The sequence below is a fragment of the Schistocerca nitens genome, chromosome 8 (assembly GCF_023898315.1).
Source record: "Schistocerca nitens isolate TAMUIC-IGC-003100 chromosome 8, iqSchNite1.1, whole genome shotgun sequence".
In the NCBI taxonomy this organism is placed as follows: Eukaryota; Metazoa; Arthropoda; class Insecta; order Orthoptera; family Acrididae; genus Schistocerca; species Schistocerca nitens.
The window spans coordinates 238,353,756-238,369,956 of NC_064621.1; the positions used below are offsets into that span (position 1 = coordinate 238,353,756).

At 42.5% G+C, this 16,201-nt stretch overlaps 1 protein-coding gene across 1 annotated transcript in view; it reads left to right on the plus strand.

The window, feature by feature from the left end:
• The window catches only part of LOC126198645 (protein farnesyltransferase/geranylgeranyltransferase type-1 subunit alpha), a 74,239-nt gene extending 61,150 nt beyond the window's left edge, over nt 1-13,089 (plus strand). Inside the window, exon 7 of the mRNA XM_049935109.1 lies at nt 12,636-13,089. Coding sequence (XP_049791066.1) covers nt 12,636-12,770 — 135 coding nt within the window. The 3' untranslated portion in view covers nt 12,771-13,089. The remainder of the gene's footprint in view (nt 1-12,635) is intronic.
• The last annotated feature ends 3,112 nt before the right edge of the window (nt 13,090-16,201 follow it).

Here is a 16,201-nt window from a genome sequence, read left to right on the forward strand (position 1 = left end):
GTTCAAAATCATATAAAATGTAATGACTGTATGAAAACCTTTGTCAGACCTCAGATTTAAAGGAGATGCACACACTGGTGAAGGTACACTTACAGTTTCGGCAGCTTCTGTTGGTAATGATCTGTGTGATAAATCGTGAGGAGTCAACATGACATATCCGGAGTCAGACACAAGTAACCAATGAGCTTCTCCTTTATAATTTTCTATGGGTTTGTTAGGTTGGAATTAAACTGCATCCTCGAATTTTTTCTCAAAATGAGAAATAAGACGTAGAAGTGGGTTACTGTAAATAATTTAGAAGTAAAGGAGATTACTCACCATAACAGAAGTATTGAGTTGTTGTCAGGCACACACCGAAGAGAATTAATATTTTGTTAGCTTCCAGAAGAGTCTATTGACAAGCTAGTTCTCTCTCTCTCCCCCCTCTCTCCCTCCCTCCCTCCCTCTCTCCCTACCCTCCCTACCCTCCCTCCCTCCCTCACTCCGTCCCTCTGTCCCTCCCCCTCTCTCCCCCTCCCCCACTCTCCCCATCCCCCACTCTCCCCATCCCCCACTCTCCCCCTCCCCCCCTCCCCCACTCACCCCTCCCCCACTCTCCCCCTCCCCCACCCTCCCCCTCCCCCACTCTCCCCCTCCCCCACTCTCCCCTCCCCCACTCTCCCCTCCCCCACTCTCCCCCTCCCCCACTCTCCCCTCCCCCACTCTCCCCCTCCCCCACTCTCCCCCTCCCCCAATCCCCCACTCTCCCTATCCCCCACTCTCCCTATCCCCCACTCTCCCCATCCCCCACTCTCCCCATCCCCCACTCTCCCCATCCCCCACTCTCCCCATCCCCCACTCTACCCCTCCCCCACTCTACCCCCCCACTCTACCCCTCCCCCACTCTCCCCCTCTCTTCCTCTCCTCTCCCCTCCCCATTCCCCTCCCCCTCCACACCCGCTCTATCCCCCTCCCCTCTCCCCCTTCCCCCTCTCCCGTCCCTCTTCCCCTCCCTCTCTCCCCCTTCTCCCTCCCTCCCTGTCCCCCTTCTCCCTCCCTCTCTCCCTCCTTCTCCCTCCCTCCCTGCCCCCCTTCTCCCTCCCTCTCTCCCTCCTTCCCCCTCCCTTTCTCCCCCCTCCCTTTCTCCCCCCTTCTCCCTCTCTCCCCCTCTCCCCATTCTCCCTCTCTCCCTCTTCTCCCTCTCTCCCCCTTCTCCCTCTCTCCCCCTTCTCCCTCTCTCCCCATTCTCCCTCTTCTCCCTCTCTCCCCATTCTCCCTCTCTCCCCATTCTCCCTCTCTCCCCATTCTCCCTCTCTCCCCATTCTCCCTCTCTCCCCATTCTCCCTCTCTCCCCATTCTCCCTCTCTCCCCCTTCTCCCTCTCCCCCCCTTCTTACCCGCACCTTCCTTTGGTAGGTGGAGTGGGGCGGTGGCTGTGTCAGATGGTGTGGTGTAGGTCAGTCTGTCAGCTCATCTAGTTTTTTCCCCGTCACCAAAGATATATATGAAAAATCAGTAAGCAATCTTAAAATTCAGTATAACCAGCTCACTAAACATTACTGTCACACTATCCATATCAAAAATGAATGTAACATCCTGAATGTAAAACTATCAATATCATCTTCACTTGAAACATCCGGGCTGAGAGGCTGTGGTCGATGTATAAAATTTCCACCTAATGTTTCGACTCCATCTGCGGGAGACATCTACTGCAGTAGCCAGACAACCTCAGAAGATGTCTCCTGCAGATGAAGACGAAACTTTAGGTGGGAATTTTATACACTGACCATGGTCTCTTAGCCCGGAAGTTTCAACTGAAGACAACACTGGCCGTGAAAGCCTACATTGTGTCAATATCATCGTCCTAATAGCACAGATAAAATTGCTATGAGTGACATAAACAGCAATGAAATTTATAATCTTGGTTATCACAAATATTTGTCTTTTTGGAATATGTAGCAAGTTACAAGGTTGTGGTTACCATGGGACCTGTTTTTTAATACATTGTGGATTTCACGTCTGGGTTGATGTGAGAATGTGACAGTATTCATTCGTCTGTTGCTCTCTCTCTCTTCAGTTGTGTAAAACCAGCAGCTGACACAGCCCCTTTTGTTACCATCAGACCTCACAGTGAGCATTGACATTGCTGCTTGAAACACGTAAGTACTCCATTGACTCGTATCTAGACTTCCAATGACACTTGCAGAAATTAATACTGTTGCTGAGTATTTAAAGTCATTTCAATTCTGACTACAAATGGATTCAGGTAAACTGTAGTTTAAACAAGATAGATATTCAGTAAAAGCCAAGGTATGTATGTGGTGTACTTTCACATGATAGGCAGCATGCCAAAATTTGCTGCCTGCTCAGAAAGGCTTTTCAACAGAAAGTACTGATCAAATATTAAATGCTCTGAATAACCGGACATCACCCATTGGTATTTTTTGTGATCTCTCAAAGGCCTTTGATTGTGTAAATCATGGAATTCTTTTAGATAAGCTAAATCATGGTTTGAGGGGGGCAGTGCACAAATGGTTTAATTCATACTTAACTGGAAGAATGCAGAAAGTTGAAATAAGTGGTTCATGTAATGTTAAAACAACAGCTGATTCCTCAAACTGGGGGGCTATCAAGTACGGGGTCCCACAGGGTTCGGTCTTAGGTCCTTTACTGTTCTTGATATACATTAATGACTTACCATTCCACATTGATGAAGATGCAAAGTTAGTTCTTTTTGCTGATGATACAAGTATAGTAATAACATCAAAAACCAAGAACTAAGTGATGTAATTGTAAATGATGTTTTCACAAAATTATTCAGTGGTTCTCAGCAAACGGACTCTCTTTAAATTTTGATAAAACACAGTATATACAGTTCTGTACAGTAAATGGCACAACTCCAGTAATAAATATAGACTTTGAACAGAAGTCTGTAGCTAAGGTAGAATTTTCAAAATTTTTAGGTGTGTCCATTGATGAGAGGTTAAACTGGGAGCAACACAAGGTCTGCTGAAACGTCTGAGTTCAGCTACGTATGCTATTAGGGTTATTGCAAAGTTTGGTGATAAGAATCTCAGTAAATTAGCTTACTATGCCTACTTTCATTCACCGCTTTCGTATGGCATCATATTCTGGGGTAATTCATCGTTGAGTAGAAAAGTATTCATTGCTCAAAAATGTGTAATCAGAATAATTGCCCACCCATGGTCATCCTGCAGACATCTATTTAAGGATCTAGGGATCCTCACAGTAACCTCACAGTATATATATTCGTTTATGAAATTTGTTGTTAATAATCCAGCCTAGTTCAAAAGTAATAGCAGTGTGCATAGCTATAACACCAGGAGAAAGGATGATCTTCACTATGCAGGGTTAAATCTGACTTTGGCACAGAAAGGGGTAAATTATGCTGCCACAAAAGTCTTTGGTCACCTACCAAACAGCATCAAAAGCCTGACAGATAGCCAACTAACATTTAAAAATAAGTTAAAAGAATTTCTAGATGACAACTCCTTCTACTCATTGGCTGAATTTTTAGATATAAATTAAGGGGATTAACCGACACGTTCCACATCATTACGAAGTGTCGTATTCATGATCTATGGAACAAGTATTAATCTAATCTAATCTCTCCACTTCCCTTCCCTTATTTGCCCTAGTGCTTGGCCAAGCTTGTGTTACTAACCCCTTCCAGCTAGTATTGTGCTTGAAAATGACTCAAACTGTTCAAGTTCAGCTTGAGAAATCCGTAGCTTTGATCAAGTATTCAAATGATGCCCAGTTTAGTGACTTCTGTTGATACTACTTGCTTGACGTGTCTTCATTTATTAGTATATCATTGATGTAAACACAGTTGCTAATAAATAAAGAAATGATCATAATCATGATTTAATCTTGATGTCTTGTCTTGTCTTGTCATGTGATCAAGTGACATCTGTTGGTATTATATCACAACATGTTTTGCCACTGCACTTACTTGCATGTTCACAGTTACAGTCAATTTACTATGATTTATTTCTTTTGTTAGGCATTTAATCCAAATTTATTGTGTTAATAACAAAGTTGATTTTTTTATCTCATAGAAGCATTTGTTCATTCGTAAATATTCAGCTGTAATCTATCAGTTTTGGCTCATTCCTATCTTATTAAGTGATGACAAAAGAAGTAGCTATAATAACCACAATAAATTATAATAATTGTAATAACAAAAGAAAAATTATTTGATTGAAAATGGAATACTTAAAAAAATTTCTTGGCGTCAGGAGACGACACTTCATGAGCTAAAGAAGCCATTCAACTTTGATGGGAACCTATCAGAACTTGATGAAATACCAACTGATGATATGAGTGGTGAGACCTTTGTCTCAATTACAGGTGCAGCATCTGTAGTTAAGTTGTATGATGATGACTCAAATGTGTTGGATCAACAGTGATGAAGTAACACTTCTTGACACTGTATGTGGGTATTTGAGTCCTTACTGCTCAAGCTTTTGAGTGGTAGTTTGAGGAGGAAAAGAATTTTTTTGTGTTTTTCCTTTGCATCTGCATAGATTGAATACAGGTGGGACCGCATTGCTCTGAAAATGGAGAGTTAATAATTAATAGATTACCCGAAATTCAAGGTTCAGGAATCGAAATGGTTGCTCTATGCTGAGAAGAATCACATGGCAACACCAAAGAGTACAGTAAAGATGATGTAGATGTAATATCCAGCCCTCCAACAAAAATAAAAACTTCTGGTGTGATATCCAAGTCAACCCGAAAAGGTAGACAGGAACATTACATATGCCAGACCCCCAGGGGGGATTGCCATTCTTTGGCGGGTTCTTGCTTGGCTCCCATGGGGCCCCAGCCTTTGCAGCATCTTTTCCCTTCCTGAATGGGGAGTCATCACAAAGGGAGTCCCACAGGGTTCAATTTTGGGTCCTCTGCTGTTCCTTATTCTTGTGAATGACCTCTCACTTAACATGCAGCAAGCAGAACGAGTACTTTTTGCAGGTGACATGAGTGTTATAATAAATCCCATTCCAGAAAAAGCAGCTGAAGATATTGTTAAGGATGTCTTTCAAAGAATTATTAAGTGGTTCTCAGAAAATGGACTCTCCCTTAATTTTGAAAAAACTCACTATATCCAGTACTGTACACTGAATAGAGTCATACCAACAATTGATGTAGCTTATGAACAGGGCTCAGTTAACAGGGTACATTTCTCCAAATTTTTGGGTGTTCACATTGATGAAAACTTGAACTGGAAGAAGCATATTACTGAGCTTCTCAAACAATTAAGTTCAGCTTCTTTCGCTCTTCGTATAATCGCTAGTCTTGGTAATAAACGGATCAGCCTCCTAACGTACTTTGCATATTTCCATTCAATAGTGTCTTATGGAATAGTTTTCTGGGGTAACTCACCACTTAGACATAAAGTATTGATTGCACAAAAGAGAGCAATGAGAATAATTAGTGGTGTCCACCCAAGGATGTCATGTAGGCACCTATTCAAGGAGTTAGGTATTTTAACTGCACCGTCAGAGGACATATATTTGCTAATGAAATTCATTATAAATAATCCATCTCAATTCGCGAAGAACAGTGATGTTTATACGTACAACACTAGAGGGAAAAATGACCTTTCCTATCCATTATTGAAGCTGTCAGTTGCTCAAAAAGGAGTACGTTATTCAGCAACAAAAGTCTTTGATCATTTGCCCAACAACATAAAGTGTCTGGCAGATAGCAGATCAAGTTTTAAATGTAGCTTAAAATAATTTCTTTTGGACAACTCCTTCTATTCAATGGACAAGTTTCTGTTTCAGAACTGGCGAAAAATAAAAAAATAAAAAAAATTAAAAAATTAAAACAATTGTACCTCTAAATGTAGTTGCATGTGTAGAACTAAAAATTTCAGTAATATTAATATTAGCACTATTCATGTGTGTATATATATCTTGTAATCTGACTTGTTCCACATCATATCGATAAAATAATTGTGAAAATGATCTATGGAACATGACATAACTAAACTAAACTATCCTGCATGTCTATCCTCTTGCTGTTCTTTTTCCCCTCCCTTGGGGAACATGTCTGGGGTGTTTTTGGGAATGTTCCGCATAGTCTGTCATTGATATAAGAACAGTCTCACCATTGTCTTTTGTTCTCCTTTTACTTTCTTTGTTTACCTTCTCCTCTTGTTCCTCTGCTTTGGCATTTGAGGCTCCTCTTTTTCTTCTTCCTTCCTGTGTGCTCCTGACAGCCAGCCCATGCGTCTGACACATAACAGGTGATGGGTAACGCATAATTCCCGGCCCTGGGTTGACAGGTAGGGTTCGCATGTACCGCCTGGTACAGACCAGGCCCAGGGAGGAGTGATTGCCTGAGCTGCTACCTTCCCAAGTTGTTAATTGATCCCTCTGTCAGGTGTTCTGGAGGTGTGACTTGAGGTGTGAACAGTCACCTAAGACAGGTGCGCCCCATTGTGAAGGGGGCCCCAGTTGGAAGGAGTGTGCCATCAGAGACACTGGCAATCATGGGGGATTTTCTTGCAATGAGACAATCACCTTCACAATCAGTGCATACAAAACATAAACGGAATGAGGCTAACGATTCCGAGACTCTTCCAGCTGTACGGTTTCACTTTCTGAAGACCGTCAGTCCTTCGCTATGATAAATCCACTTATTATTCTGAAAGGTGTTGATACAATTGCTGGCCCTGTGAATCCTGCTCTCATTCACACAATGGTACTTTGCTTTTGGAGACTACTTCTGATTCTCAAGCACAACTGCTTGCAGCTTCGTTCTTCCACAGCTATCCTGTTTGTGTCGAGGCCCATAGAACTCTGAATCCTTCCCATGGTGTTATTTACACTAGGCTGCTCGATGGTCTGACACAGGCAGAAAACCAATCTTACCTCTATGAACAGGGTGTCATTGCTGTCTGTCGGGTGATGAAAAAGTTAGCCCTATAGTGGTCTGTCTCTCTCCATGCATCTCCGGCTCCCTTGTTTATGTGTCTGTGCGTCAGTCCCTCTTATGCCGTCTCAACACTATCCACCATTGTGGCATCCGTTTGGCCAATGGCGCCTTTTAAACTAACTCGGTTGAGAGTCTGTATGCTGAAACTGCTGAACTATCGCTGTCCTACTGCTGTGACTTTCTCCTTAGCAGGTATGCATGCCATTTGTCTGCCATGCATGGCCACCCATCCTGTGTATCCTTCTTCGATGATTCCTTTGATTGCCAGTATTGGACACGTCCTTCTTCTCTGTTACCTCCTGGAGTTCATTTTTGGCACTTTCTATGACTGCTTAGCTTCACACTATCTGCAACTTTCCTGGTGTGTGTGAACCCTTCATCACCTTGGCATCATGAAGCGGGCCGTGTTACCCTTGGCCTTCATTGGCTTACGAAGAATACTACTCCAGCCTGACTCTATTGCCTTCAGTTTCATGATCTTTGTATGGAACTTCGTTATAGTACCTTTTGTGTACACTGATGGCTCTTGGACTGACGGTGGTGTAGGGTGTGCCTTCGTCATTAACACCCACATCTTTCAATATCGGCTTCTGGCACACTGCTCAGTATTTACAGCTGAGCTCTTTGCTTTGTATCAGTTCATGGAGTACATCTGGTGACACAGACATTTCAATTGTGCCCTCTGCTCACTCTCTCTCAGTGCCCTTCAAAGACTACTTGCACTGTACACCGCCCATCCCTTAGTGCAACAGGTCCAGGAAAACTGTCACTTGGTCACTGTTAGGTGGAGCCACTGTGATGTTTATGTGGGTTCCCGGTCATGTAGGTGTGCCAGGAAACGAGGCTGACAACGCTGCTTCCAACGCTGCTTCCAACGCTGCTTCCAACGCTGCGGTCTTCGTACCTCAGCCCATTAGTTCCTGTATTCCCTCCAATGATCTCCGTGTTGTCGTCTGTCAGGAGGTGGTGTCCCTTTGGCATCGGCATTGGCCCTCCCTTCATGGGAATAAGCTCCACATAATTAAGCCTCTCCCAGCGGGTTGGAGGACCTCCTTTCGGTCCTTCCTCCGTCTGAGTTATCGGCCGTTTTAGCAAATGACTCGTGGGCTGTCAACTGCATTTTACTATTTATTCATCAAAGCATATGGTGAAGCCCATTTAATTTTTGGTTTTGGACCTCCATTTCTGTATGGTGTCTTTTGTAGAGCTATTTCTCCAAATCCCTGTTTTTAGCTGTCTTCTATTATGTCAGTTGGGATTGACGTATAGTCATTTTTTAATGCCTCTCTGTCTTCGTGTTCTATAGTTTTGACTTGGGCCTTTATGACCCCAGTTGTTTTTGTGCCCTAAAGCAAAACAAACAAACAAACAAACAATCGGAACAGTCTCATCACTGTTTTTACGATCCATTTTTCTTTCTTCATTCATCTTTTCCTTTCCTTCCTCTGCTTTGGCATTTGAGATTCCTCTTTTCTCTTTTTCTTCTTCTCCCTGCCTGTGCACTCCTGAACGGTAACCCATGCATCTGACGCATAACAGGTGACTGGGTAATGTATAATTCCCAGCTCCGGCTCGCACATATTCCCTGGTACAGGCCAGGCCCTGGGAGGAGTGACTGCCTAAGCTGCTACCTTCCCAAATTGCTGATCGATCCCTCTGTCAGGTGTTCTGGAGGTGTGACCTGAGGTGTGAACAATCACCTAAGGCAGATGTGCCCCCTTTTGAAGGGGGGCCCCTTTTGGAAGGAGCGTGCCATTGGAGATACTGGCAATTATGGAGGACTTTCTTGCATTGACCCAATCATCTTCACAGTCAGTGGCTACAAAACGTGAATGGAACGAGGCTATCAATTCAAAGACTCTCCCAGCTGCACAGAGGTTCCTCGTGTTTTCCTGGACTGAAGACGGTCATTCCTTCGCTATGGTAAATCCACTTGTTATTCTGAAAGGTGTTGATACAATTGCTGGCCCTTTGAATCCTGCTCTCGTTTATACAGTGGTACTTTGCTTTTGGAGAGTACTTCTGATTCTCAAGCACAACAGGTGCTTGCAGCTTCGCTCTTCCACGACTATCCTGTTTGTGTCGAGGCCCATATAACTCCGAATTCTTCCCTTTGTGTTATTTACAGTAGGCCACTTGATGGTCTAACACAGGCAGAAATCCAATCTTACCACTCTGATCAGGGTGTCATTGCCGTCCACCGGATGATGAAAAAGATAGCTTCCTCATTAGTGGCCACCCACACTCTACTTCTCACCTTTGGTAGAGTGGTGCTTCTGTCCAAGATCAAAATACACTATGAAATTATCACAGTCCGACTGTACGTTCCGAACCCGGTGTGCTGCTACCACTGTCATCATTTCAATCACACTAGAACGTCTTGTCGACACCCAGCCCCATGTGTAACCTGTGGTAGGGATGCACACGAGGGCGATTGTTCACATCCTCCTTCCCATTGTATCAGCTGCAGTGGTAACCATGCCACCTCCTCCTGCAATTGCCCTGTGTGTCTCAATGAGTGGACTATCCAGGAGTTTCGGGTGAAGGAAAAAGTGCCTTAGTCGGTCGCTCGCAAGTTGTTGGCTAGTCGGGAACTCTGTGTCTATCATCTGGTACCTACAGTACTGTTCTTGCTACCTCTCACTCCATGAAGGACATGGCCACGCATACGTGCAACCTCACATTCAGCATTGAGATTGTGAAATCACCCAATGACATGGTAGTGTCACTGTCTCCTCCTTCAGCTGTGCAGCATGCCACCAAACTGTCACCTCTCGGGGCGAAGTCACCAGCTATACAATTGGCAGGCCAGAAAGGACAGAAGGAATATTCTCATGGAGGTCTCCTACATCCCTCCAGGCAACCAATATCTGAATCTTCCTCTGCAAACCAGAAAGGCTCAAAGGAGTCAAACAAAGGCAAATGGTCTCCTCATTCGCCAACTTGAAGATCCTCTTTGACTGTGTCACCATGTGGTACCCTCGCCCGGCCAAGCTCTGTGTCGCCGGTGTGCAGTACAAAACGTTTTGCTGCACTGTACTTCACAGGCTGACTGCAGAAAAATGGTGATGCCCCTGTAGACCACAGGGAGCTGGACCCGAATCATGGTCTTTGATCCAACATAGAGCATTTACGGCTGCTCTTAGTGTAGCAGTGTCCACTTGTTCTCTGCCTTCAGGAAAAAATTATCCTCACAACCACTTTGAGCTCTCGTGTTTCCTCCTGGTCCATTTTGACCTTCCGCCTGAGGTTGGCATTCCATCTCCTGAGGGAGACATGCTGCTCATATGGGATGCCTGTTCATAGTCAACCCATCTCCCTGACTATTTGCCTACAAGCTGTTGCAGTTCCCTTTTCCTTACTCACTTGACCTTTTCCCTTTACATCCCTCCATCATGCAGTATTACCAGGGCAGACTTTCTCCACCTTATTGGGCAGCTACCTCACCCCTTTCTGCTGTTCGGTGACTTTAGTGTGCACCATCTGTTTTGGGGTGATGCACTGCCCAGCTTGCACATTGTCTCGAGTGGTTCATTCTCTCTGACACATACTCGAGTGACCATTTCTCATGTGCAATCCGTTTGTTGACACCTACCCACCTATGTTCACACCCAAATGGCAACTTGGCATTGGGAAGGCATTATAGAAGATAGATCAGGGATGGTACATTAGTAAGCACTGTGTCAGCAGCAGCCCAGAAAATTTAAGAACAGAGTAAAAAGCAAAGATAGATTGAGGAAAGAGAAGTGAAAATTGCAAATAATTTCATGCCCCTCTCTCCCCTCCCTGCTCTGTGTTGTATGGTTCAGTTCTTAAATGCACTATACCTCTCTTGTCTTCCTATTGTATCTCCACTTATCTCTGGACAGAAGCTGGTGCAGTGCTGACCATTGTACTACCTCTGATATACTTTCCAACACCTCACCCTTTATCTTTATCTACCCATGTCCTCACTACAGTTGGGTCCCTCTCGTCCTGGGTTCCTGAGCTACCTGCCCTTCCTTTCAAACCTTCTCCAACCAATGCCCCTCTCTTCCCTTAGAAGGAATCAATGGGTCTAAAAGCGATGATAGCATCACCACATTTACTATTGTGTGTCTCTGTCCCCAATACTAAACATTCTGCCTCCTGAAATTAACTACTGGCCAGCCATTGTGTCTCAGAAGTTATTAATTTTCTCAGTTGAATTTTGCTTTGCTATAACTGAATATTTTCTGTTACACAAAATAAATGTGCGTCATAATTAAGTTTTACCATTTGTGTTTTTTATTGTCCTCCAGCTCTGGACACTACCACTGAGACTGGAAAATTATGATTCTACTTCAGTTTACAGGGTAATTATAAAGTCCATGAATTAAAACTAAAAACTAAACTCTGTGATCAGGCCCTGAAAGCCATTCAATGTAGATCAGCTGGTGTCTCATCATTCACCAACATGGCTTCATGTGGGTGCAGTCTTAAGGGACATGGGGTCAGAACACCACTCTGCCAGCTGTTATCAACTTTCAGACCTTGGAGCCACTACATTTACAAGCATCTCCTCAGTTGGCACCACGAGTCTTAGTGCATAATGTTCCAGTCCTCTCACAGGGAAAATACTGGGAGTTGAACATAAAACGTTTTAAAATATCAGTGTAGGTAAATGGCTAAACATAATGTATAAACTCTTAGAGTTGTTATTTGTTTTTAATTTGGAAGACTGCCCACAGAGTTGCCACCAGCCATAGTGGCTGAAAATGGTGGTTATCCAGCCGGAGAGAGCATTTTGAATGCTAGAATTTGTCTTTTGCCAGTTGGTAGTGAGTGTGCAAAGAGCTTTCCATGGTGAGTTTAACAAGACAGCAGCAGTTTACAACAACATTGTAAAGTAGTACAATGCATTTGAGGAGGATGGATGGTTGTGTGATGCAAAATGTTCGAACCAACAGGGTGTTACAGAACAGACAATGGACCATGTGAGGGAGATGATATTGTGAAGTTCCACAAAATCTATGTATCGAGCTAGTGCAAAACTCAACATCCGTCAGCGAACAATGTGGAAAATCCTTCATAAGCGATGGCGAGTGAAACTGTATGAATTGCTGTTCATGCAAGCCGTAAGCCATGATGAGGAACTGCACTGTCTAGAGTTTTGCATTGGTATGCAGAACCATCTTAAGAATGACAACTTCCCAAGCAGATTAAGTTTCAGTGACGAGGCCTCTTTTTATCCTTGGGGAAAGATTGTTGTTCTTTCCACCTTGTGACCTTTTTTTGTGTGATTACTTCAAGGCTAAAATTTTTGTTCCAACTCTACCACAAAATCTCAAAAACATCTGATTCCGCATAACAACAGCCGTTCTCACCTTCACTCCTTTTATGGTGGCTCTGGTATGAGTAGAATTGGGCTACTAGTTAGATGTGTGCAATTGGATGAAGGGTGGATACACAGAACATTGATAAACATTGTAAAAAAGCTTTGAGAATTTAATAATATTATTTGTTATCTGTTCTTGGCCATTCATTTGTAACGGTTTTTTTCAAATGAACCTGGACTTTAAAATTACCCAGTATTTATTTGCCAGTATTCATACTACAACTCTGGCAGGTAGACTTCCTGCTCTTCAGACCATGAATTAAAAGGTATATCCCAGTTTACTATGTATGACTTTCTTATGTTTTTAATTTGAATATGTAATTTGTTTTCAGTTGTGTGATGCCCTAGCCAAAGAACACGATGTCATCCGTGTCGCTTATTGGAAATATATTGCAAGAGTACTTGCCAGTAAAGCTTCAGCCAATAATCTTAGCAGTGATACAAGAGGGGGAGGTGATACCATTTAATTTTATTAACAAGATTTTAACTATCTCCTCGGCTCTGTACAAATGCTGTTACTTTTAAATGGCACTGTAAATGAATTCAGTTTATTTAAGAACCTGCAGGACCATCCATATATTTGCAGACTAATATATGAATCAGTGTTTCTTTTGTAATCACTTTTATCATCTGAGGTAACTACAAAGTTGTATAAAACATATAACTTGCAGTATTTTTCTGTGATACACATATGTATATTACTGTACATTCTTAAAGTTACTTTAATTTTACAACTTGTATATGAGTGTTGAAAGAGCTTACTGCTTTCCACTTAAGATAAATAGCTTAGTACATCTTTTGCTTTCTTATGCAATTAACACTGTACAAAGACTGTATACAATAAACAGATATCAACAGTAAACTTATTTGAATCTCTGTGATTTATTATAATCATTTAGTGACATATAATACATAAAAATCCTTATGTTACTTATGGCTGTACAAATGTTTAATAGATTCTATCTCCTATTACATATAAATATGTAACCCCCCCCCCCAAAAAAAAAAACAACTATTTTTAGCTTGTGGACTGTAGTATCCCTCTTATACCAGAATCACTAATGTACCTACAACAAAAAGGCAATTTTGACGTACATGTAGTGACAAGTTTAATTTGTGTGTTCTTTGTTATGCCAAAACATTGAATCAGTTGCCCTGGTAGTGTAGGAAAGAATGCAGTGTCCTTTATCATGAAAGTTTATAATGGGCATACTTTGTGATACCACAACATCAAATGCCACATTTGCGATTTGGCGCTCTGTTAAGAACCATCAGTGTGTTGTGCAGTAATGAATGTGCTACACAAGTTGAGTAAGTATCCTTATAAATTTTCTTGCGCGTGGTTACCGTTTTGTATTTTGTCATTTTTTTTTAACCTTGGCTATAACAATGTGACTGATAACACTTAAACTGTTTACTTACGAGATCAGTTCTTGATACACGGCTTAATTACGAGAAAAGAATGTATTTCAACAGTGTAGCCAGGAAAAGACTGCACTTTATTTGCTACTCTTTTGTGGTGAGCAGTAATTCTTAAACAGTGTGTGTGAGATTACAAGAATAATACGTGGTATGGCCAAAGAGGAGTATGAAGGAACTAAAATGATACTTGCATCTTGCAGAGGAGTAGTATCAAATATGAATGTGGTCGCACTAAAAGTCTTATAAGTTTTAATTTACTTTCACTTTCCATTAGTTATAGAGTAAGTGACTATAATCAGTAAAAGAATCTCGAGTCATTCCATACCAGTTGGTCCAAGGAAAAAAAAAAGACTACTACACCATATTAGAAAAATATACTTCCTGGGTGAATTCTCTAATGTTTAGTGAACTCAAAAATATTTTTAAATTTTTGTATCACTTAGTAACAATGGCAATTTTTGTTTCAGGCCACATTTTTTTTTTTTTTGCATGTGCAACCATCTGTAGAGTTTTAATTATTCAGTAATGGGATGTCATAGGTCTTTAAAATAAAAAGCATTTAGTTCAGCACATTCTGGCCAACAAATTAAAACCATTATCACCTAACAAAATGCATTCCTTAATATATTTTTGATATCTCAAAGTTATTGGCCAAAAATAAAAAAAAAAACCTCAATTTTTGAATAGTAGTTCTCTGAAGACGGAGTAATTTATCAGCCTTAATATTTTTTATGCTGTATAGTATTGTTACTTTTTATTGAGTATAAGTGGTGAGAAGCTTACACTTAAAACGGATTTTTTGAATTTTTTCATTTTTTGGCCTGCAGTATCTAGGTTAGGGGACTAGATGAAAATCTGAAAATTACACACTTAATAGACTTTTATGATCTCAAACTTCAGTATAAATATCAGCTTAGAGATTCAGTTGGAAGGTAGGGAAAAAACTTACAAGTATGAGTCAAAAATACATTTTTAACATTTGCGATATCTAGTCTAATGCATAAAGTACAATATTATGAAAAAGAAAGTTGCTACTCACCATATAGCAAAGATACTGAGCCGCAGATAGGCACAATAAAAAGACTGTTACAAATAAAGCTTTCAGCCAGTAAGGCCTTTGTCAACAATAGACAAAGGAGGAGGCTGGGGTTGGGAGGGGAAGGGATGGTATGGTAGGGGTGGTGGTCAGTGAAGTGCTGCTGTTTAGATGGCAGGGGAGAGGTGGGGAGGGGGAGCAGGGAGAAATAGCCGAAAAGGAGGGAAGTAAACGAACTAGGTGTGATGGTGGAATGACGGCTGTGTAGTGCTGGAATGGGAACAGGGAAGGGGCTGGATGGGTAAGGACAGTGACTAAAAAAAGTTGAGCCCAGGAGGGTTACGTGAATGTAGGGTGTATTGCAGGGAAAGTTCCCAACTGTGCAATTAAGAAAAGCTGCTGTTGGTGGGAAGGATCCATATGGCACAGTCTGTGAAGCAGTTATTGAAATGAGGGATGTCATGATTGACAGCGTGCTCGGCAACAGGGTGGTCCACTTGTTTCATGGCCACAGTCTGTCGGTGGCCATTCATTTGGACAGACAGCTTGTTGGTTGTCATGCCCACATAGAATGCAGCACAGTGGTTGTAGCTTAGCTTGTAGATCACTTGACTGGTTTCAACCCCACTGCCCCCCAAATCACCCCCTGTTAACTTTCCAGAACTTCCTAATCTCGGACCTTGCCTCACCATCATTCCCCGAATCCCTCAACATGCAAACTAACTTTATATCCGCAGAAAAAACCACAATCTGCCATCTAAAAACTGATCCTGACCTTATAATCCTACATGCGGACAAAGTCTCCACCACTGTTTTGAACTGCAAGGATTAGCCGGCCGAAGGACACCGCTAGCTGTCAGATGCTTCCATCTACAAACCTTACCACAGTGACCCCATTCCAGAAATCCATTAGGACCTCGTCACTACTCAAATCCTAGGCCCATCCCAGAACCTCTCCCTGGAGTCCATCTCTCTACTACCCCTACCACTCCTCACACTCCTACCTTCTACACGCTTCTTAAAGTCCATAAACCTAACCACCCAGGACGCACCTGTGGCCGGTTACTGTGCCCCCACTGAGAGAATCTCTTCTCTTGTAGACCAACACCTTCAACCTATTACCTGGAACCTACCCTCCATATAAAGGATACCAACCATTTCCTCCACCCATTCTCCACAGTTCCTTTCCCTTTACCACACGGTGCCCTGCTCATATCGATGCCACCTCCCTTTACACTAACATTCCTAATGCCCATGGTCTTGCTGCTATTGAACACTACCTTTCCCAATGCCTGACGAATTCCAAACCAGCAACCTCCTCCCTAGTTGCTATAACCAATTATATCCTCAGCCACAATTACTTCTCCTTTTTAGGCATTACCTACAAACAGATCTGGGGTATAGCTATGGGCACCTGCATGGCACCGTCCTATGCCAACC